Below are 22,456 nucleotides of genomic sequence, written 5' to 3'. Positions count from 1 at the left end.
TTGCCTTCGTTATAACTACATTGATATGTTGGGACCAGGTTAGATCCTCAGAGATCTTGACACCCAGGAACTTGAAACTGCTCACGCTCTCCACTTCTGAACCCCCTATGAGGATTGATATGTTTTCCTTCGTCTTACCCTTCCTGAAGTCCACAATCAGCTCGTTGGTCTTACTGACGTTGAGTGCCAGGTTGTTGCTGCGGCACCATTCCACTAGTTGGCATATCTCACTCAAACACGAGAAAATCTGCAGATGCTGGAAATTCAAGCAACACACACAAAATGCTGGTGGAACGCAGCAGGCAAGGCAGCATCTATAGGAAGAAGTACAGTCAACGTTTCGGGCCGACACCTTTCGTCAGGACTAACTGAAAGAAGAGATAGTAAGAGATTTGAAAGTGGGAGGGGGAGATCCGAAATGATAGGAGAAGACAGGAGAGGGAGGGAAGAAGGTCAGAGCTGGAAAGTTGATTGGCAAAAGAGATACAGAGTTGGAGAAGGGGGAGGATCATGGGACAGGTGGCCTAAGGAGAAAGGAAGGGAGAGGGGAGCCCAGAGGAAGATGGCGAGCAGGCAGGGAATGATTTTGAGAGGGACAGAGAGAGAAGGAAAAAAAGGGGGGGAATAAAAATCAATAAGGGATGGGGTAAGAAGGGGAGGAGGGGCATTAACGGAAGTTAGAGAAATCAGTGTTCACGCCATCAGGTTGGAGGCTACCCAGATGGAATATAAGGTGTTGTTCCTCCAACCTGAGTGTGGCTTCATCTTGACAGTAGAGGAGGCCGTGGACTGACATATCAGAATGGGAATGGGACGTGGAATTAAAATGTGTGGCCACTGGGAGATTCTGCTTTCTCTGGCGGACAGAGCGTAGGTGTTCAGCGAAACTGTCTCCCAGTCTGCATCGGGTCTCACCAATATATAGAAACTCACACTGGACGCAGTATATCACACCAGCCGACTCACAGGTGAAGTGTTGCCTCACCTGGAAGGACTGTCTGGGGCCCTGAATGGTGGTGAGGGAGGAAGTGTAAGGGCATGTGTAGCATTTGTTCTGCTTACAAGGATAAGTGCCAGGAGGGAGATCAGTGGGGAGGGATGGGGGGGACGAATGGACAAGGAAGTCGGATAAGGAGCGATCCCTGCAGAAAACAGAAAGAGTGGGGGAGGAAAGATGTGCTTGGTGGTGGGATCCCGTTGGAGGTGGCGGAAGTTACGAAGAATTAGATGTTGGACTCGGAGGCTGATGGGGTGGTAGGTGAGGACAAGGAGAACCCTATCCCAAGTGGGGTGGCGGGAGAATGGGGTGAGAGCAGATGTGTAACTTCACCACACCTTGTTCCAATTCCAACCTCACTCCTTCCGAACGCTCTGCTCTCCACTCCCTCTGCACCAATCCTAACACTATAAAACCTGCTGATAAGGGGGGTGCTGTTGTTGTCTGGCGTACTGACCTCTACCTTGCCGAGGCACAGTGACAGCTTGCTGGTACCTCCTCTTATTTACCACTCAATCATGACCCCACTAAGAAGCACCAGGCTATTGTCTCCCACACCATCACCAACCTTATCAGCTCTGGGGATCTCCTATCCACTGCCACCAACCTCATAGTTCCCACACCTCTCACTTCCCGTTTCTACCTCCTACCCACGATCCACAAACCGGCCTGTCCAGGTAGGCACATTGTTTCAGCTTGCTCCTGCCCCACTGAACTCATTTCTGCATACCTCGACACTGTTTTATCCATTCCTTCCCACCTATGTTCGTGACACTTCTCACACTCTGAATTTTTTCGATGATTTTAAGGTCCCTGGCTCCCACCGCCTTATTTTCACGATGGATGTCCAGTCCCTATATACCTCCATCCCCCACCAGGAAGATCTCAAAGCTCTCCGCTTTTTGGATTCCAGACCTAACCAGTTCCCCTCTACCACCACTCTGCTCCGTCTAGCGGGATTAGTCCTTACTCTTAATAATTTTTCCTTTGGCTCCTCCCACTTTCTCAAAACTAAAGGTGTAGCTATGGGCACCCGTATGGGTCCTAGCTATGCCTGCCTTTTTGTTGGGTTTGTGGAACAATCTATGTTCCAAACCTATTCTGGTATCTGTCCCCCACTTTTCCTTCGCTAATGTAACTCCACTTTTTAAAAAAGGAGGGAGAGAGAAACCAGGGAATTATAGACCGGTTAGCCTAACGTCGGTGGTGGGGAAACTGCTGGAGTCAGTTATCAAGGATGTGATAACAGCACATTTGGAAAGCGGTGAAATGATCGGACAAAGTCAGCATGGATTTGTGAAAGGAAAATCATGTCTGACGAATCTCATAGAATTTTTTGAGGATGTAACTAGTAGAGTGGATAGGGGAGAACCAGTGGATGTGGTATATTTGGATTTTGAAAAGGCTTTTGACAAGGTCCCACACAGGAGATTAGTGTGCAAACTTAAAGCACACGGTATTGGGGGTAAGGTATTGGTGTGGGTGGAGAATTGGTTAGCAGACAGGAAGCAAAGAGTGGGAATAAACGGGACCTTTTCAGAATGGCAGGCGGTGACTAGTGGGGTACCGCAAGGCTCAGTGCTGGGACCCCAGTTGTTTACAATATATATTAATGACTTGGATGAGGGAATTAAATGCAGCATCTCCAAGTTTGCGGATGACACGAAACTGGGTGGCAGTGTTAGCTGTGAGGAGGATGCTAAGAGGATGCAGGGTGACTTGGATAGGTTGGGTGAGTGGGCAAGTTCATGGCAGATGCAATTTAATGTGGATAAATGTGAAGTTATCCACTTTGGTGGCAAAAATAGGAAAACAGATTATTATCTGAATGGTGGCCAATTAGGAAAAGGGGAGGTGCAACGAGACCTGGGTGTCATTATACACCAGTCATTGAAAGTGGGCATGCAGGTACAACAGGCGGTGAAAAAGGCGAATGGTATGCTGGCATTTATAGCGAGAGGATTCGAGTACAGGAGCAGGGAGGTACTACTGCAGTTGTACAAGGCCTTGGTGAGACCACACCTGGAGTATTGTGTGCAGTTTTGGTCCCCTAATCTGAGGAAAGACATCCTTGCCATAGAGGGAGTACAAAGAAGGTTCACCAGATTGATTCCTGGGATGGCAGGACCTTCATATGAAGAGAGACTGGATGAACTGGGCTTGTACTCGTTGGAATTTAGAAGATTGAGGGGGGATCTGATTGAAACATATAAGATCCTAAAGGGATTGGACAGGCTAGATGCAGGAAGATTATTCCCGATGTTGGGGAAGTCCAGAACGAGAGGCCACAGTTTGAGGATAGAGGGGAAGCCTTTTAGGACCAAGATTAGGAAAAACTTCTTCACACAGAGAGTGGTGAATCTGTGGAATTCTCTGCCACAGGAAACAGTTGAGGCCAGTTCATTGGCTATATTTAAGAGGGAGTTAGATATGGCCCTTGTGGCTACGGGGGTCAGGGGGTATGGAGTGAAGGCTGGGGCGGGATTCTGAGTTGGATGATCAGCCATGATCATAATGAATGGTGGTGCAGGCTCGAAGGGCCGAATGGCCTACTGCACCTATTTTCTATGTTTCTATGATTGCATTGGTGCTGCTTCCTGCACGCATGCTGAGCTCGTTGACATCATTAACTTTGCCTCCAACTTTCACCCTGCCCTCAAGTTTACCTGGTCCATTTCCGACACCTCTCCCCCCTTTCTTGATCTTTCTGTCTGTATTTCTGGAGACAGCTTATCTACTGATGTCTACTATAAGCCTACTGTCTCTCACAGCTACCTGGACTATTCCTCTTCTCACCCTGTCTCTTGCAAAAATGCCATCCCCTTTTCGCAATTCCTCCGTCTCTGCTGCATCTGCTCTCAGAATGAGGCATTTCATTCCAGGGCGAGGGAGATGTCCTCCTTTTTTAAAGAAAGGAGCTTCCCTTCCTCCACAATCAACTCTGCTCTCAAACGCACCTTTCCCATTTCACGCACATCTGCTTTCACCCCATCCTCCCACCACCCCACTTGGGATAGGGTTCCCCTTGTCCTTACCGACCACCCCACCAGCCTCCAGGTCCAACATATAGTTCTCCGTAACTTCCACCCTCCAACGGGATCCCACCACCAAGCACATCTTTCCCTCCCCCCCTTTCTGCTTTCCGCAGGAATTGCTCCCTACGCGACTCCCTTGTCCATTCATTCCCCCCCCCCCATCCCTTGCCACCAATCTCCCTCCCGGCACTTAACCTGTTAAGTGGAACAAGTGCTACTCCTGCCCTTACACTTCCTCCCTCATCACCATTCAGGGCCCCAAACAGTCCTTCCAGGTGAGATGACACTTCACCTGTGAGTCAGCTGGTGTGATATACTGTGTCCAGTGCTCCCGGTGTGGCCTTCTATATATTGGTGAGACTCGACACAGACTGGGAGAGCATTTTGCTGAACACCTACGCTCTATCCGCCAGAGAAAGCAGGATCTCCCAGTGGCCACACATTTTAATTCCACGTCCCATTCCCATTCTGATATGTCAGTCCACGCCCTCCTCTACTGTCAAGATGAAGCCACACTCAGGTTGGAGGAACAACACCTTATATTCCATCTGGGTAGCCTCCAACCTGATGGCATGAACATTGATTTCTCTAACTTCCATTAATGCCCCTCCTCCCCTTCTTATCCCATCCCTTATTTATTTTTATTTCCCCCTTTTTATTTTCCTTCTCTCTCTGTCCCTCTCACAGTTACTCCTTCCTGCTCTCCATCTTCCTCTAGGCTCCCCTCTCCCTTTCTTTCTCCCTAGGCCACCTGTCCCATGATCCTCCCCCTTCTCCAATTCTGTATCCCTTTTACCAATCAACTTTCCAGCTCTTAGCTTCTTCCCTCCCCCTCCTGTCATTTCGGATCTCCCCCTCCCCTCCCACTTTAAAATCTTTTACTATCTCTTCTTTCAGTTAGTCCTGACGAAGGGTCTTGGCCCAAAACATTGACTGTACTTCTTCCTACAGATGCTGCCTGGCCTGCTGCTTTCCACCAGCATTTTGTGTGTGTTGCTGGCATATCTCACTCCTGTATGCCCCCTCGTCACCACCTGAGATTCTACCAACAATGGTTGTATCGTCAACAAATTTATAGATGGTATTTGAGCTATGCCTAGCCACACAGTCATGTGTATATAGAGAGTAAAGCAGTGGGCTAAGCACACATCCCTGAGGTGCACCAGTGTTGATTGTCAGTAAGGAGGATATGTTATCACCAATCCGCACAGATTGTGGTCTTCTGGTTAGGAAATGCACCACCAAAATGTACCACCTCAAATTTAACTGTATTGAAATCCATTTGCCACTCCTCAGCCCACTTCTCTAACTGATCAGAATACCCCTGTAATCTACAATAACCTTCTTTACTATCAGCAACACCTTCTAATTTTGTGGCATCTGCAAACTTACTGATCAAGTCTTGTGCATTTGCAAAAAAATTTATATAAATAATGAATAGTAAGGGTCCTACGGCACATCACTAGTTACTAGCCTCTGCTTCCTACCTTTTAGATGAGTGTAGATGCTGTTGCTTATTTGCTCTGCCCATGTGATCACTCCTGAGAGACCGCATTAGAACTGGAGCTGCAGCTTGATGACCTTCGTCTGGCCAGGGAGAGTGAAGAGGTGATAGAGAGGAGCTATAGGCAGGTAGTTACCCCGGGACCACAGGAGACAGATAAGTGGGTAACAGTCAGGAGAGGGAAGGGCAGGAGTCAGATGCTGGAGAGTACCCCTGTGGCTGTCCCCCTTAACAATAAGAGCTCCTGCTTGAGTACTGTTGGGACAGCTTACCTGGGGGAAGCAACAGTAGTCATGCCTCTGGCACAGGGTCTGGCCCTGTGGCTCAGAAGGGTAGGGAAAGGAAGAGGATGGCAGCAGTGATAGGGGACTCTATAGTTAGAGGGTCAGATAGGCAATTCTGTGGATGCAAGAAAGAAACGCGGATGGTAGTTTGCCTCCCAGGTGCTAGGGTCCAGGATGTTTCTGATTGCGTCCACGATACCTTGATGTGGGAAGGAGAACAGCCAGAGATCGTGGTATATATTGGTACCAACACCATAGGTAGGAAAAGGGAGGAGGTCCTGAAAACAGACTGCAGGGAGTTAGGAAAGAAGCTGAGAAGCAGGACCTCAAAGGTAGTAATCTCAGGATTACTGCCTATGCCACGTGACAGTGAGTATAGGAATAGAATGAGGCGGAGGATAAATGCGTGGCTGAGGGATTGGAGCAGTGGGCAGGGATTCAGATTTCTGGATCATTGGGACATCTTCTGGGGCAGGTGTGACCTGTACAAAGTGGACGGGTTGCACTTGAATCTCAGGGGCACCAATATCCTGGCGGGAAAGTTTGCTAAGGCTATTGGGCAGATTTTAAACTAGAATTGCTGGGGGGTGGGAACTGAACTGAAGTGACTGAGGAAAGGGAGGTTGGCTCACAAATAGAGAAAGCTTGGAGACAGTGCGAAAGGTAGGATAGACAGGTGACAGAGAAGGGACACACTCAGACCGATGGTTTGAGATGTGTCTATTTTAATGCGAGGAGTATTATGAATAAAGCGGATGAGCTTAGAGCGTGGATCAGCACTTGGATCTATCATATTGTGGCCATTACAGAGACTTAGATGGTGCAGGGGCAGGAATGGTTACTTCGAGTGCCAGGCTTTAGATGTTCCAGAAAGGATAGGGAGGGAGGCAAAAGAGGTGGGGGTGTGGCACTGTTGATCAAAGATAATGTCACGGCTGCAGAAAAGGAGGAAGGCATGGAGGGGTTGTCTATGGAGTCTCTGTGGGTGGAAGTTAGGAATAGGAAGGGGTCAATATCTCTACTGGGTGATTTTTATAGACCACCCAATAGTAATAGGGACATTGGGGAACAGATAGGAATACAGATTGTGCAAAGGTATAATAATAACAGGGTTGTTGTGTTGGGAGATTTTTATTTCCCACCACAACAACCCTGATTGGCATCTCCCTGGACAAAGGAGTTTAGATGGGGTGGAGTTTGTTAGGTGTGTTCTTGACACAGTATGTAGATGAGCCTACACGAGGAGAGGCTGTACTTGATCTAGTATTGGGAAATGAACCTGGTCAGGTGTCAGGTCTTCCAGTGGGAGAACATTTTGGAGATAGTGATCACAATTCTATTTCCTTTATCATAGCATTGGAGAGGGATAGGAACAGACAAGTTAGGGAAACATTTAAATGGAGTAAGGGGAAATGTGAGGCTATCAGGCAGGAACTTGGAAGCATAAATTGGAAACAGATATTCTCAGGGAAACGTATGGAGGAAATGTGGCAAATGTTCAGGGGATATTTGCGTGATTTCTGAGTAGGTATGTTCCAGTGAGACATGGAAAGAATGGTAGGGTTCAAGATCCGTGGTGTACAAAGGCTGTTGTAAATTTAATCAAGAAGAAAAGAAGAGCTTATGAAAAGTTCAAAAAACTAGGTAATGATAGAGATCTAGAAGATTATAAATCTAGCAGGAAGGAGCTTAAGAATGAAATTATGAGAGCCAGAAGGGGCCATGAGAAGGCCTTGGTGGACAGGATTAAGGAAAACCCCAAGGCATTCTACAAGTATGTGAAGAGCAAGAGGATAAGACATGAGAGAATTGGACAAATCAAGTGTGACAGTAGAATAGTGTGTGTGGAACTGGAGGAAATAGCGGAGGAACTTTAATGAATACTTTGCTTCAGTATTCACTATGGAAAAGGATTTTGGCGATTGTAAGGATGACTGAAAAGCTTGAGCATGTAGATATTAAGGAAGAGGATGTGCTGGAGCTTTTTGAAAGCATCAAGTTGGATAAGTCACCGGGATCGAATGGGATGTACCCCAGGCTACTGTGGGAAGCAAGGGAGGAGATTGCTGAGCCTCTGGCAATGATCTTTGCATCATCAATGAGAACGAGAGAGGTTCTGGAGGATTGGAGGGTTGCGGATGTTGTTCCCTTATTCAAGAAAGGGAGTAGAGATCGCCCAGGAAATTATATGCCAGTGAGTCTTACTTCAGTAGTTGGTAAGTTGATGGAGAAGATCCTGAGAGGCAAGAATTATGAACTTTTGGAGAGGCATAATATGATTAGGATAGTCAGCATGGCTTTGTCAAAGGCAGGTCGTGCCTTACGAGACTGATTGAATTTTTTGAAGATGTGACTAAACACATTGATGAAGGTAGAGCCGTAGATGTAGTGTATATGGATTTCAGCAAGGCATTTGATATGGTACCCCATGTGAGGCTTATTGAGAAAGTAAGGAGGCATGGGATCCAAGGGGACATTGCATTGTGGATCCAGAACTGGCTTGCCCACAGAAGGCAAAGAGTGGTTGTAGACAGGTCATATTCTGCATGGAGGCCAGTGACCAGTGGTGTGCCTCAGGGATCTGTTCTGGGACCCCTACTCTTTGTGATTTTTATATGTCTATGACCTGGATGAGGAAGTGGAGGGATGGGTTAGTAAATTTGCTGATGACACAAAGGTTGGAGGTGTTGTGGATAGTGTGGAGGGCTGTCAGAGGTTACAGCGGGACATTGATAGGATGCAAGATTGGACTGAGACGTGGCAGATGGAGTTCAACCCAGATGTGTGTGGTGGTTCGTTTTGGTAGGTCAAATATGATGGCAGAATATAGCATTAATAGTAAGACTCTTGGCAATGTGGAGGATCAGAGGGATCTTGGGGTCTGAGTCCACAGAACACTCAAAGCTGCTACGCAGGTTGACTCTGTGGTTAAGAAGACATACGGTGCATTGGCCTTCATCAATCATGGCACTGAGTTTAAGAGCTGAGAGGTAATGTTGCAGCTATATAGGACCATGGTGAGACCCCACTTGGATTACTGTGCTCAGTTCTGTTTGCCTCACTACAGGAAGGACGTGGAAGGCATAGAAAGGGTGCAGAGGAGATTTACAAGGATGTTGCCTGGATTGGGGAGCATGCCTTATGAGAATAGGTAGAGTGAACTCGGCCCTTTCTCCTTGGAGCGACGGAGGATGAGAGGTGACCTGATAGAGGTGTACAAGATAATGAGAGGCATTGATCGTGTGGATAGTCAGAGGCTTTTCCCCAGGGCTAAAGTGGCTAGCACGAGGAGGCATAGTTTTAAGGTGCTTGGAAGCAGGTACAGAGGAGAAGTCAGGGGTAAGTTTATTACGCAGAGAGTGGTGAGTATGTGGAATTGGTTGCCGGCGGCGGAGGCGGAAGCGATGGTGTCTTTTAAGGGACTCCTGGATGGCTACATGGAGCTTAGAAAAATAGAGGGTTATGGATAAAGCCTAGGTAGTTCTAAGGTAGGGACATGTTCGGCACAGCTTTGTGGGCCGAAGGGCCTGTATTGTGCTGCAGGTTTTCTATGTTTCTATGTTTACATGGGTAGTTGAATCAGTTGTTTTTCTAGATCTAAAGATTTTGCCCTTCACTGTCTGTAGTCGATGCATGTAAGCAGAGTTCACTTATTTCCAGAGAGGAGAGATTTACTGGGTGATTAAACTGTCTGCAAGTGAAGTTATTTAAAAATGGAATAACAAGTGAGTGCTGGAGGCAGCCATAAGCCACGCAGATTGTTGTGGTTATGGAGAGGGTGATTGGAGTGTGCATTTGCATAGCCCCATGTGGCTTTATTGGAACGTTCCTTCAATCATAGATTGGTAATGATCTTACTCTCCAGTTACTTTAACTTTATGATTACACTGCACCCTGTAGCTCATTTCAGGAGTATCAAGGACCCCAACATCCAAGCCATGCTTTCTTTTCATTGCTGCCACCAGGAAGGAGCTACGTGAGCTGTCGATCCGACACCACCAGATTCAGGAATAGTTATTACCCTTCAATCATCAAGCTCATGAACCAGTGTGGATAACTTCACTCACATCATCTCTGAACTGATTCCACAACCCATGAACTCACTTTCAAGTAATCTACAACTCATAGTCTCAGTATTTATTTATTTATTATTCATTAATATTTTCTTGTGTCTGCACAGTTTGTCTTTTGCACACTGGTTGTCACTCTTTGTGTGTAGTTTTTCAATGATTCCATTGAATTTATTCTACTGAGAATATCTGCAAGAAAATGAACCTCTGAATGGTATATGGTGACATACACTGTATGTACTTCAATAAGATATTTACTTTGAACTTTGGATATCCATTGTTGCAACTACGAATTTCCAATGTAATATACTGTACACAATGCGCTAGAGGAGCTCAACAGGTCAGGCAGCGTCTGTGGATGGGAATAAACAGTAGATGTTTTGGGCAAAGACCCTTAATTCTGAGGAAGAGTCTCAGCCCAAAACGTCAGCTGTTTATTCCCATCCATAGATGCTGCCTGACCTGCTGAGCTCCTCCAGCATTTTGTGTATATTGCTGTAGATTTCCAGCAATATCTTATACTCAACTTGTATGTTCTGCATGATAATCTGTGACACATTCCTGGCCCCGCATTCTATATATAAACTCCCTGGCCTGTCAATTATATTTCTGCCTCCTAATTTCTTCAATCCTGAGCTGCTTTCTGATTGGACCTGACTATTGTCTCTTCTACCAGACCTGAAGTGGTATATTAGGAACACAAAATAATCTGCAGATGCTGGGGTCAAAGCAACACTCACAACACGCTGGAGGAACTCAGCAGGTCGGGCAGCATCAGTGGAAAAGATCGATTGACGTTTTGGGCCGGAACCCTTCGTCAGTCCTGATCTTTTCCACTGGTGCTGCCCGACCTGCTGAGTTCCTCCAGCGTGTTGTGAGTGTGGTATATTAGGGATGGGTTGTGCATCTCAAAGTACAGCTCAGCCTTGGCCTGGTCACTGTTGATTCAGCTGTGTAACTGGCCTTACTTCTACTTTGTTGATTGATTCTTCATGGATGCAAGAAGCTTTGGTCTAAGCTCCAGTTTACAATCCCCCCCCCCCCACTAAATATATGGCCACATTACCTACCCTCTAACTTTATACAAGGAGGAGGACTAAGAATTAAGTATTAGCTCTATTTGTCACACATACATCGAAACATACAGTAGAAAGCATCATTTGCATCAACGACCAACACAGTCAGTTTATGTGCTCAGAAGCAGCCTGAAAATGTTGCCACATTTCCAGTGCCAGCATAGCCTGCCCACAGTTTACCAATCCTAACCTGTACATCTTTGGAATCCGGGAGGAAATCAGTGCACCCAGAGGAAACCCACGTGATCACAGAAGAAGGTACAAGCTATTTACAGACATTGGCGGACCCTGATCTCTGGCAGTGTAAAGTGTTATGTGCTAACTGCTATGCTACATGCTGCCTGAGGAGCAGCAGCCCATCAGCACTGTCAATTAGTTTTCCACAGTGAGTGATAATATATCGTCAGAGAAATTAGACAAAGAAATGAATGTTTGAGTGATGGATGGTGTTTTGCTGACTGGGTAGATGATGTCTGTGTCAATCCTATCAAAGCTTTTGTTATTCAGTGTAAGCTCTAACTTGCTCTACGTGCACAGGCACTTCCACCACGTATAGTTTCAGATTCCCTCCAAAGCAGGTTGCTCTGTTCTGTTTTTTCAAAGCAGAGTGCCAAGCTGCTTTAAGCAGGGAGCAATGACCTTGGACAAAATTTCTCCCTATCAACTTCATTATTTGAATGAAGGGTTTTGTCAGTTTGTGAGACCGAGTACAAGGCCACTTCCCACCTGAGGGTCACCCCATGTTCCACTGAGCATATTTGTGCAGCTTGAGTGCTTTTTATTATTTGCAATTCAAAGTGCCAGTTAACTGCTAAATCTTTCAGACATTTTCGTGACCTGCCCTCACTCTCACATTACACCACCCATCCAAAAATCTTTTCTGCTATTTATTTATTGAGATACAGTACGAAATAAGCCCCTCTGGCCCTTTGAGGTGCACCGCCCAGCAATCCCCCGATTTAATCCTAGTCACGAAATAACTTACCTACCAACTTGTACATCTTTGGACTGTGGGAGGAAACCAGAGCATCTGGAGGAAGCCCACATGATCGCAGTGAGAACATATAAGCTCGGTACAGGCAACGGCGGGAAATGAACCTGAGATGCTGGTACTGTAAAGCATTGTTTGTGTTGCTCCCTGAACATCAGATTACTGCAAACTCAAAACAAACAGAATGGAAATGTAAGTGGAAGAGAGACAGAAACAGAGAAAAAAAGGAATGCCCTACTGTCCAGGCCATGCTCTTTCTTGCTAAAGTAGCCCAGTAAGAGACCTGACCTGAACCCATTCGAACGTCTCTGGCAAGAATTCAAGGTTGCTGTCCACCACCACACTGCAAGTAACCTGGCACAGCTTGAGCAATTTTGCAAGGAGGAATGGGAAAAGCTTGCTCCATTACATTGTGCAAAGCTAAGAGAGACTTATCCAAAAAGATGACTAGCTGTAAAAAGTAATTCAACGAAGTACTGAACAAAAGAAGATGAATACTTTTGAACTGCTGACATTTCAATTTTTGAATTTTTAGTTTTTCACACTTTTCAGTTTTCCTTGTTTTTTGGGCTGTACTGTGGAAAAAGAAAATGAGATTCACAAATTGATCAAAATCCCTGGGTTAGGGGCTGAATACTTTTACAAGGCACTGTATGCAAAAAGATTGCTGCAGTTTGGGATTAATGGCAATAAATCCAGTGTCAATTGTTGATTTTAAGTTTGGGATGGGTAACCTTTGTTCTGTGGGGATGTGGGAAAAGGCAGGGGACAGCTGTGGATCATCGAATGGCAGAAGTCCAAAGAACTAAATGGTTCTCTTTCTGGTTCATGCATTCCTTTGCTGACTGACGACTGCCTCTGCTGGTTCACTGGCCTGCTTCAACCCAGGGTCTGTGGAGAGTTTCTCCTGGGACCATCTGTTATGCTGCTCCTTTTGTTCCTCCCCACTAATTTATCAACAGCTAGTCTCTACCTAATTTATCTGCAGCTGCATTGACATAAGTGTGGAGTGTAGAGACAGAATCACAGAACTTCTCAGTGTTGAAGAACAAAAGATAATTGTTTAACCTGAGCCCAGGTTCCTCATGATCTGGAGTCTTGTTGGATGTATCACTTGCTCATACTTCATAAGTACAGTGAGGCTTTCCACCTCCACCACTCTGTAGATGAAGATTCATTCCTCAGCTCCTTCCTAATCTTTATATTAATGACATGAAATCTTTGTTCCCCTGTCTGGATGAGAGTAGGTTTCTGTGTTCAGTATTAGTTTAATTAATTCTATGATCTACAAGCTCAATTTCAAGAACTCTTTATGACTTATATTCTCAGTATTATTTTTGTTTGCACAGTTAGTCTTATTTTGCACATTAGTGTTTGTTAGTCTCTACATGTATAATTTTTCATAAAATTCTATTGTATTTTTCCATGTAAATGCCTACAAAGTAGCATTTGGTAATGGGTATGGTTTTTTAATAATAACTTTGAATTGGTTTGGCATAACATGCTGGGCCAAAGGGCCTATTCCTGTGCTGTACTGGTCCTGGTCCTGTTCCTGCACTAACCTGGGCACGTCCTTCAGAATGACCACATACAACAGCAGCTTGCATTTTTCCAGCATATTTATAACAGTAAACTATTCCAAAGTGCCTTACGGGAATGTTGTCAAATGAAACATGATAGCAAAACTCAGCAAAAGATATAGGTCACCAAAGCCTAAAGAGGTTTTACAGAACAGCACACACAAAATGCTGGAGGAACTCAGCAGGTCAGACAGCATCTATAGAGAGGAATAAGGGGTCAATATTTCAGGCTGAGGCCCCTCATCAGGACTGGAAAGGAAGGGAAAAGAAGGCAGAATAAGAAGGTAGGGGGTGGAGACAGTTTTTGCAGAGAATCTAAAAGGAGGCAAGAGAGGCTGTGAGGTAGAGGAGGGAATGCCTGAGCTCAGCTCTGTGGAAATCAGAGGTACAGCTGCCAGTAGTGAAATGATCAAAATCAGTGATGGGCAGGAAGCCAAAATCAGAGGAAGTCAGAGATCTCAAAGGAGGCTAGAACTGGAAGAGATCACAGAGATAGAGATTTGGCCATAGAAGAATGTGCACAGGTTGCAAAGATGCATTTCAGTGGAAAGGACTGCTGGAAGGTGTACCAAGACCTGTTGCATGAATCCAGTCAAATAGTTAATACATGTATCTAGAAAGAGAATGGTAGCTGTCCAAGGGTAATTTGCCAATAATTTTCTGCTGTGTTGTTGTGAGAGCGAGTAACAATTCGCCAACAAGGCACCTGAGTCACAGCTTCCTCAGTACCACTGCCTTTAGAGGGTTCACACACACATTACATAACTGACTGAGATTCACTACATAGAAGGAAAATGTTTCTGAAGTAGATTGGGGACAAGAAAGTGAAAACCAAGGTGTAATGCTGAGGCTTCATAAGGCATTTGTGAGACAGCACTTGGAGTATTGTGAGCATTTTCGTCCCCCTTCTCTAAGAAAGGATATGCTGGCATTGGAGAGGGTCCAATGGAGGTCGACAAGAATTACCCAGGAATGAAAAGGTTAATAAGTGAGGAGCATTTGATGGTTCTGGGCTGGAGTTTAGAATAAGGGGAATCTCATTGAAATCTATTGAATATTGAAAGGCCTGGATAGAGCGGATATGGTGAGGGTGTTTCCTATAGTGGGAAAACCTAGAATCAAAGGGCACAGCCTCTGAGTAGTAGGACGACCATTTACAACAGAGATGAGGAGGAATTTCTTTAGCTAGAGAATGGTGAATCTGTAGAATTTATTGCCACAGAAGGCTGTGAGGGCCAAGTCATTGGGTATATTTAAAGTGGAAGTTGATATTTTCTTGATTAGTAAGAGTGTCAAAGATTACGAGGAGAAGGCAGGAGTATGGAGTTGAGAGGAAAAATAAATCAGCCATGATGGAATGGCAAAGCAGGCTTAATAGGCCAAATAGCCTAATTCTGCTTCAATGTCTTATGGTCTTTTTGACTGAGGAATCATAAAAATCAAATCTGCCTGTGCACCATGATGTGATGATTATTGCGTTCTAGGAGATCAAACCAAGATTGAATTTATACTGTGAATGGTAGGGTCCTGGGGAGAGTTATGGGACAGAAAGGCCTTGGACTACAAGTACTGTGTTCACTTAAAGTGGCATCACAGGTTGACAGGATGGTGAAATAGTGTTTGGCACGCTGGCCTTCATCAGTCAGAGCATTGAGTATAGGAGTTGGGTTGTTATACTGCAGTTCCAGCAGATGTTGGTGAGACCACACATGGAGAATTGTGTACTACAGTTTGATCACCCTGTTTTTGTAGAGCTGTTATTAAACTAGAAAGAGTGTGGAGAAGATTTACTAGGGTGATGCCTGGACTTGAGAGTCTGAATTAGGAGAGGTTGCATAGATTAGGACTTTATTCCTTGGAATGTAGGAGATTAATGGATAACCTGATGAAGATATATAACACCATGTGAGGCATAGACAGGGTGCAAGCATTTAATCGTTTTCTCTGGGAGGGAGTGCTAAAAACAAGAGGGCAAATGATTAAGATCAGATTTAAAAGGCACATTGGGGACAGCTTCTTCACATTAACATGGCTCACCTCCAGCCTTCTAGATATATATTGGACAAGACAGCAGATTCTCTTAAAGGTAGAGCCAGCAGCATTTGCTTCATGATTAACTTAACTTGGTGCACAGACAAGCAGTTCTGTCTCAGTCCTGCTGACCTGAGCTGGATCATCTAGCAGCCAAGTGATGACCATTTTATCTGCCGAATGAGTTTACCGCCATCATCCTGGTAGTGGTGTACTTTCCGCAGCTGGCCAATGTTAGGCAGGCACTAGAGGATCTAAGCACCATGATCACTAACCACAAACAGCATACCCTGATGCTTTCCCAATCATTTCAGGGGATTTCAACCAGGGCAGCTTGAAGAAGTCTCTGACCAACTACCATCAACATATCACCTGTGAAATTGGAGGAGCCAACACATTTGACCACTGTTAGACCACCATCAAAAATGCTTACTATGCTATCCCACACCTGTACTTTGGCAAGACCAATCGCATGGCTATACTTCTACTCTGGGCGAACAGGTGGAGACTGTAGTCTACAGCACCAGCGGTGAATACCATGGTCAATTGAGGTGAAGGAACACTTACAAGGCTGCTTTGAATCAGTGGACTGGACAATATTCAAGGATTCTTCTTCAGATCTGAATGAATACGCCACAGTTGAAATTATAATTCCAATTGAATTTATAGATGTAATTGGATGCATATCAGCTCAGGCAAGGTCTGCAGGTGAAACCTAACATCATAAATTGTTAATAAACTCTTCTCAGGTTTCCAGCTGGGTACAGGTATCAATTATAACTGACATTTCAATGACAAACTCTGCCATCTTTATCAGGAATGATGCCTGGGCAGGTCTAGTCCAGTGGTATTGAAACCCCTGTCGACCGTCCCTCCCGATTGGTTAGTCCTTGCCCAATCAGGTTTCTGCTTTCCCACCTTGCTTACAAGTTGGATGTTTGGAAGTTTACATGTTTGGAAGCCCGAGAAGAGTTTATTTGTCATATACGCCAGGAAAGCACTAGATTCTTTATCATGAATGGTTGTAAAACTTCACTTCCAGATGAGCTCGATGTCTTTTATGTACACTTTGAAAGGGAGAATAAAGCTGCACCTTTGCAAATCCTTGCAGCATCTGGTGACCCTGTCTTCACTGACTCAGATGCTGACCTCAAAACACTTTTCAAGAGAGTGAACCCTCACAGGTCGTCAGGCCCTGGTGGTGTACTTGATAGGGCATTGAAAACCTGTGCCAATTGCTGGCAGGACTGTTCAGGGGTATTTTCCTTAAGAAGGTGGCATTCTCAAATATTTTCTATTTTTCTCTCTCCCTCTCCCCTTCCTCTCCCCCTTTCCCTCTCCCCCCCTTCTCTCTCGCGCTCTCCTTTCTCTTCCTCTCTCTCTCCCCCCCTTTCCCCCTCTCTCTGCCCCTCTCTCTCCCCCACTCTCTCTCTCTCTCCCCTCTCTCTCCCCCTTCTCTCTCTTGTAATTTAGTTTCTTAATGTATTGCACTCTACTGCAGCCGCAAAATTAAAAAACAAAGATCACAACATATGTCAGAGATATTAAACCTGATTCTGATTTTGATTTAACAGGTGGTGCATATTTGGAATGAGTTGCCCAGAATTGTGGTTGAGGTGGGCACATTAGCCACATTTAAAAACCCACCTAGAGAAGTACATGGATAAGAGAGGTTGAGGTAGCTAGCTCGCTGGGCAACACAGTTAGCATGGATGAATTGGGCTGAAAGACCTTTTTATGTGCTGTGTGATTCTATGAGTCTAAAACCAAAATTGATGGTATAGTGGACAGGGAAGAAGGTTGTCTAAGGTTATAAAAGGATCAACTTGGAAAGTGGAGAAGGTAATAAGAGATGAAATTTATCTTCAACAAGTGCAGAGCAATTCACTTTGGGAAGTTAAGACTGACCAGGTCATATACAGTGAATGGCAAGGCTGTGATAATTGTTATTGATCCGGGACTTGGGGTACAGGTACATTGTTCCTTGAAAGTGGTAACACAGGGAGACGAGATGTTGAGGAAGGCTACATCATCCTTGGCTTCATCAGCCAAGGCATTGAGTATAGGAGTTGGGGCATCATGTGGAAATCATTGGTGTGATTGCACTTGGTGTGGTGTGTGCAGTTCTGGTTGCACAGCTACAGGAAGGATGGCATTAACCTGGAGAGGATGGGGAAATCATTCATAGAATTATTGTCTCGTCTGGAGGGCTTTAGTTATAAAGAGATACTGAATAAACTGGGACTGTTTTCTCTGGAGCAGAGGAGACCAAGGGATGTACTTACAGAGGCTTATAAAGTTTGGAGTTCATAGATAGGGTAAAAAATTACAGTATTTTTCCAATATAAGAGAGTCTTAAACTCTCTTATAAGAGAGTCTTAAACTCTCTTATAAGAGAGTTTTTTCCAGTATGAGAGGTTTAAGGTGAGAGAGGAAAGATTTAAAGGTACTGGTATTGGTTTATTATTGTCATATGTACAAAAGTACAGTGAAAGGCTTGTCTTGCGTACTGTTTATACAGATCAAATCATTACACCCACATTGTGATAGAATGTAAAACAATAACATTGCAGAATAAAGTTTAAAAGCTACTGAAAAAGTGCAGCACAGGTAAATAATAAAATGCAAGATCTTAACTGGGTAGATTGTGAGGTCAAGAGTCCATCTTATTGTATTGATGCCTGTTGAAGAGACTGATAACTGCAGGGTAGAAACTGTCCTTCAGCCTGGTGGTACGTGCTTTCAGACTTTTGTGCCTTCTGCCTGTTTGGTGGGAGGGGTCTTTGATTATGTTGGCTTCTTTACTGAGGCAGTGAGAAGTATCGGCAGAATTCATGGAGGGGAGGTAATTTATGTGATGTGCTGAGCACATAACATAACTCTCCATAACTCTCTACAATTTCTAGTGGTCACAGGCAAAGCAGTTTCCCTCCCAGGCCTAGTGAGGAAGTGGTGAATTGACTTCTCTAACTTCCGTTAATGCCCATCTCCCCCTCGTACCCCATCTGTTATTATATATATGTGTGTGTGTGTGTGTGTGTGTGTGTGTGTGTGTGTGTGTGTGTGTGTGTGTGTATTCTTTTTCTCTCTCTGTCCCTCTCACCCTCTCACTATACTCCTTGCCTCTGGGCTTCCCCCCCCCTTTCTTTCTCCCCAGGCCTTCCGTCCTATGATCCGTTCGTGTCCCTTTTGCCAATCAACTGTCCAGCTCTTGGCTGCATCCCTCCCCCTCTTGTCTTCATTTTGGATCTCCCTCTCCCCCTCCCACTTTCAAATCTCTTACTAGCTTTTCTTTCAGTTAGTCCTGACAAAGGGTCTCAGCCCGAAACGTTGACTGTACCTCTTCCTAGAGATGCTGCCTGGCCTGTTGCGTTCCCCAGCAACTTTTATGTGTGTTGCGAGGTACAATACACTGTTTGAACAATCTAAATGCTGGCCCAGATAGACTGGAATGGAGGGTGCTGGGTGCGGTTGGATTGCTCTGAGCACCAAGTCGATTTGGACAGGTCGAGAACAGCTTCTCCGGCAGTGAAATCTAGGCCCAGACTGATTCACCGCAGCAGGACTGGGTCCAAGTGTGAGGTTTGGTCAATTTAAACACCGGCCCAGATAGCCTGGGGGCTCCTCTCTTCATGATGCTAAGGTTGTGAGACTGCCCTGGCTGCTGTGCTTCATGTCTGCGAACACTGCAGCAATTTGCCCCGCTAACATGATGAACTGAATACCGAGGCTTTGGGCCTACCCTGGGCTGCTCCAGGGATCTGGATCAATGTGGTTCGGAATGCTCTTCTTGTTCTCACTTCTATTGTTTGCATGATTTGTTTTGTAATTTTTTTCTCTTTATCTGTGGGCACAGGGGCTTGGTCTTTTTATATTTTAAATGTTTTTTTTCGGGTTCCTTGCTCTGCTACTGCCTGTAAGCAAACAAGTTTCAAGTTCCACACACAAAATGCTGGAGGAACTCCGCAGGCCAGGGAGTATCTATGGAAAAGAGTACAGTCGACATTTTGGGCCAAGACCCTTCGGCAGGACTCTGAATTTCAGGTTGTATAACTTATACATTCTTTGATAATAAATGCACTTTGAATCTAGTTTAGTTTGCCAGACTTAAGAGACTGAGTTATAGTGAGAGAATCAAGAGTATCAGGGCACAGACGTGAGTATAGTTGCTATTACTATGGAGAAGATGTTTGGGAAGTTCAAAGGTCTGAAGGTAATTAAGTACCTAGACCAGATGGACTGCATCTCCGGGTTCCGAAAGAGGTAACTGAAGAGATTGTGGAAGCATTAGTAGCGATCATTCAAGAATCATTAGATTCTGGAATAGTTATGGAGGACTGGGAAATTAAAAATGTGTCTCCTCTCTTTAAGGAGGAAGGGGGTCAAAAGAAAGGAAATTTTAGGCTGGTTAGCCTGAGTTCAGTGGTTGGGAAGATGTTGGAATACATTGTTAAGGATGGAGTTTCAGGGTACTTGGAGGCACTTGAAAACATTGGCCAAAATCAGCATGGTTTCCTTAAGGGGAAACCTTGCCTGCCTGACAAATCTGTTGAAATTCTTTGAGGAAATAATAGGCAGGATAGACAGACGTGGGTCAGTGAAGGTTGTTTACTTGGAGGAGGAATTTCTTTAGCCATTGTGTGGTGTTGTCACCCTCCACTGGTCGAGGCCGACTATAGATGTTGCGCCCAAGCTATCTTTGTTCTATGTGGCTGACGAAACCAGAGTGCCAGTCTCTGTTGTAGGGGTCGCATTTATAAGTGGTCTCAGCTCTTCTGGAGCTGTAGCATCCCTTTCTATGGGCCTGTTTGTCTTCTGCCACACTCAGGACGTTTTCCTCAACTGACTTAAGGTATTGTTTCAGGGTGCTTCTCCATCCAGTGCAGGTTCCTCCCAGGACTCAATGTTGATGTCCAGCGCCTCATGTCCCGCTTGCAGACATCCTTGTAGCGCAGTTGCAGGCAGCCAGTGGTACTCTTCCCTGAAGCCAGCTCATCGTAGAGGATGTCTTTTGGGATGCAGCCATCCTCCATGTGCTGACAGTACATGTGCTACACTACCTGAGCAGAGTATACACGCTTAAGAAGCCAGTACAAGAAAGAACTTTAGCATTTGGTACTTAGTCTTCATAAAATCATGAAGGGCATTGATACAGTGAATCCTGAACCAGTGTGGATAACTTTAATCACCAGTACTCTGAACTGATTATACGACCCCTACAGACTCACTTTCAAGGACTCTTATATGAAGTGATCGTTCAATAGTTTTATAACAGCAGGATAGAAGCTGTACTTGAACCTGGTGGTACGAGTTTTCAGGCTTTTGTATTTTCAGTGAAATGGCAGAGGGGAAAGGAGAGAAAAGAGAATGTGTGGTGTGGGTGGGGTTTATGATTATGCTAACTGCTTTACTGAGGCAGCAAGAAGTTTAGACAGAGTCCCTGGAGGGGAAAGTAGTTTCCATGATGTGCGGAGGTGTATCCACTACTCTCTGCAGTTCCTTACGATCATGGGCAGTGTCATGTGAAGTTGCTTCGAGACTTTGTACAAGAATATTTTGCAGCCTTGTTCAATTTTGGTAATAATTCATACTTTCATTCTGTTTTTCCAAAGTGAATAACCTCACAATTTTCCACATTATACTCCTTGACCCTCTCATCACCTGTTTGTCTCTGCAAGCTCCCTCAGCCCTCTTGCATGGTTTTCAGCACCATGGGGTGACTACAGAAGTGGATGTTGGTGGAGTTAGTGCTGATATGAAATCAGAAGTCAGTGCCTTTTGGGAAGGGGGGAAGGAGATTACAAATAGAACTTTTGACAGCTCACTCAGTTCTGACGCTATGTGAGTTGTGTCCAGCTCTTTAGTCTTGGGAGCTATAAACTTGGTAGTGAGCAGAGAAATGATTATGGTGAAGAACGTGTTTCTTGGTAACAGCAAAGCTGGTGTTAATTAGTCTTGTGAGTCTTGCGGGCAGCTGTAAGCAGAGGTTTTCCTTCCAACAATCCCCAACTCATTTCTGGTGCAGTGTGTTGAGGACTTTCCTGATTCAGGGAGCTGAGAATGAGTATTTGTTCGAAATTCAAAATAGCTGTTATAGATAGGGTAAAGCAGGCTTTATCCATAGTCATAGTCATACTTTATTGATCCCGAGGGAAATTGGGTTTCGTTACAGTTGCACCAACCAAGAACAGAGTATAAATATAGCAATATAAAGCCATAAATAATTAAATAATAATATGTAATTTATGCCAGATAGAAATAAGTCCAGGACCAGCCTATTGGCTCAGGGTGTTTGACCCTCCAAGGGAGGAGTTGTAAAGTTTGATGGTCACAGGCAGGAATGACTTCCTATGACGCTGAGTGTTGCATCTCAGTGGAATGAGTCTCTGGCTGAATGTACTGCTGTGCCCAACCAGTACATTATGTAGTGGATGGGAGACATTGTCCAAGATGGCATGCAACTTGGACAGCATCCTCTTTTCAGACACCACCGTGAGAGAGTCCAGTTCCATCCCCACAACATCACTGGCCTTACGAATGAGTTTGTTGATTCTGTTGGTGTCTGCTACCCTCAGCCTGCTGCCCCAGCATACAACAGCAAACATGATAGCACTAGCCACCACAGACTCGTAGAACATCCTCAGCATCATCCGACAGATGTTAAATGACCTCAGTCTCCTCAGGAAATAGACACGGATCTGACCCTTCTTGTAGACAGCCTCAGTGTTCTTTGACCAGTCCAGTTTATTGTCAATTTTTGTATCCCCAGGTATTTGTAATCCTCCACCATGTCCACACTGACACCCCTGGATGGAAACAGGCGTCACCGGTGCCTTAGCTCTCCTCAGGTCTACCACCAGCTCCTTAGTCTTTTTCACATTAAGCTGC

General features: G+C 45.1%; 1 protein-coding gene across 8 annotated transcripts in view; it reads left to right on the top strand.

The window, feature by feature from the left end:
• The window catches only part of ttll5 (tubulin tyrosine ligase-like family, member 5), a 510,221-nt gene that overhangs the window by 357,662 nt on the left and 130,103 nt on the right, over positions 1 to 22,456 (top strand). Inside the window, exon 31 of one of the 8 annotated variants that reach the window (XM_072271885.1) lies at positions 15,883 to 16,616. The exons of the other annotated variants lie outside the window; for them this stretch is intronic. Coding sequence (XP_072127986.1) covers positions 15,883 to 15,946 — 64 coding nt within the window. The 3' untranslated portion in view covers positions 15,947 to 16,616. Of the gene's footprint in view, positions 1 to 15,882; positions 16,617 to 22,456 lie in introns of those variants that run through there. 8 annotated transcript variants of the gene reach the window in all.

Source organism: Mobula birostris, chromosome 1, assembly GCF_030028105.1.
Source record: "Mobula birostris isolate sMobBir1 chromosome 1, sMobBir1.hap1, whole genome shotgun sequence".
Lineage (NCBI taxonomy): Eukaryota > Metazoa > Chordata > Chondrichthyes > Myliobatiformes > Myliobatidae > Mobula > Mobula birostris.
The sequence above is the reverse complement of the archived record's forward strand: the minus strand, read 5'-3'. Positions and strand labels throughout refer to the sequence as shown.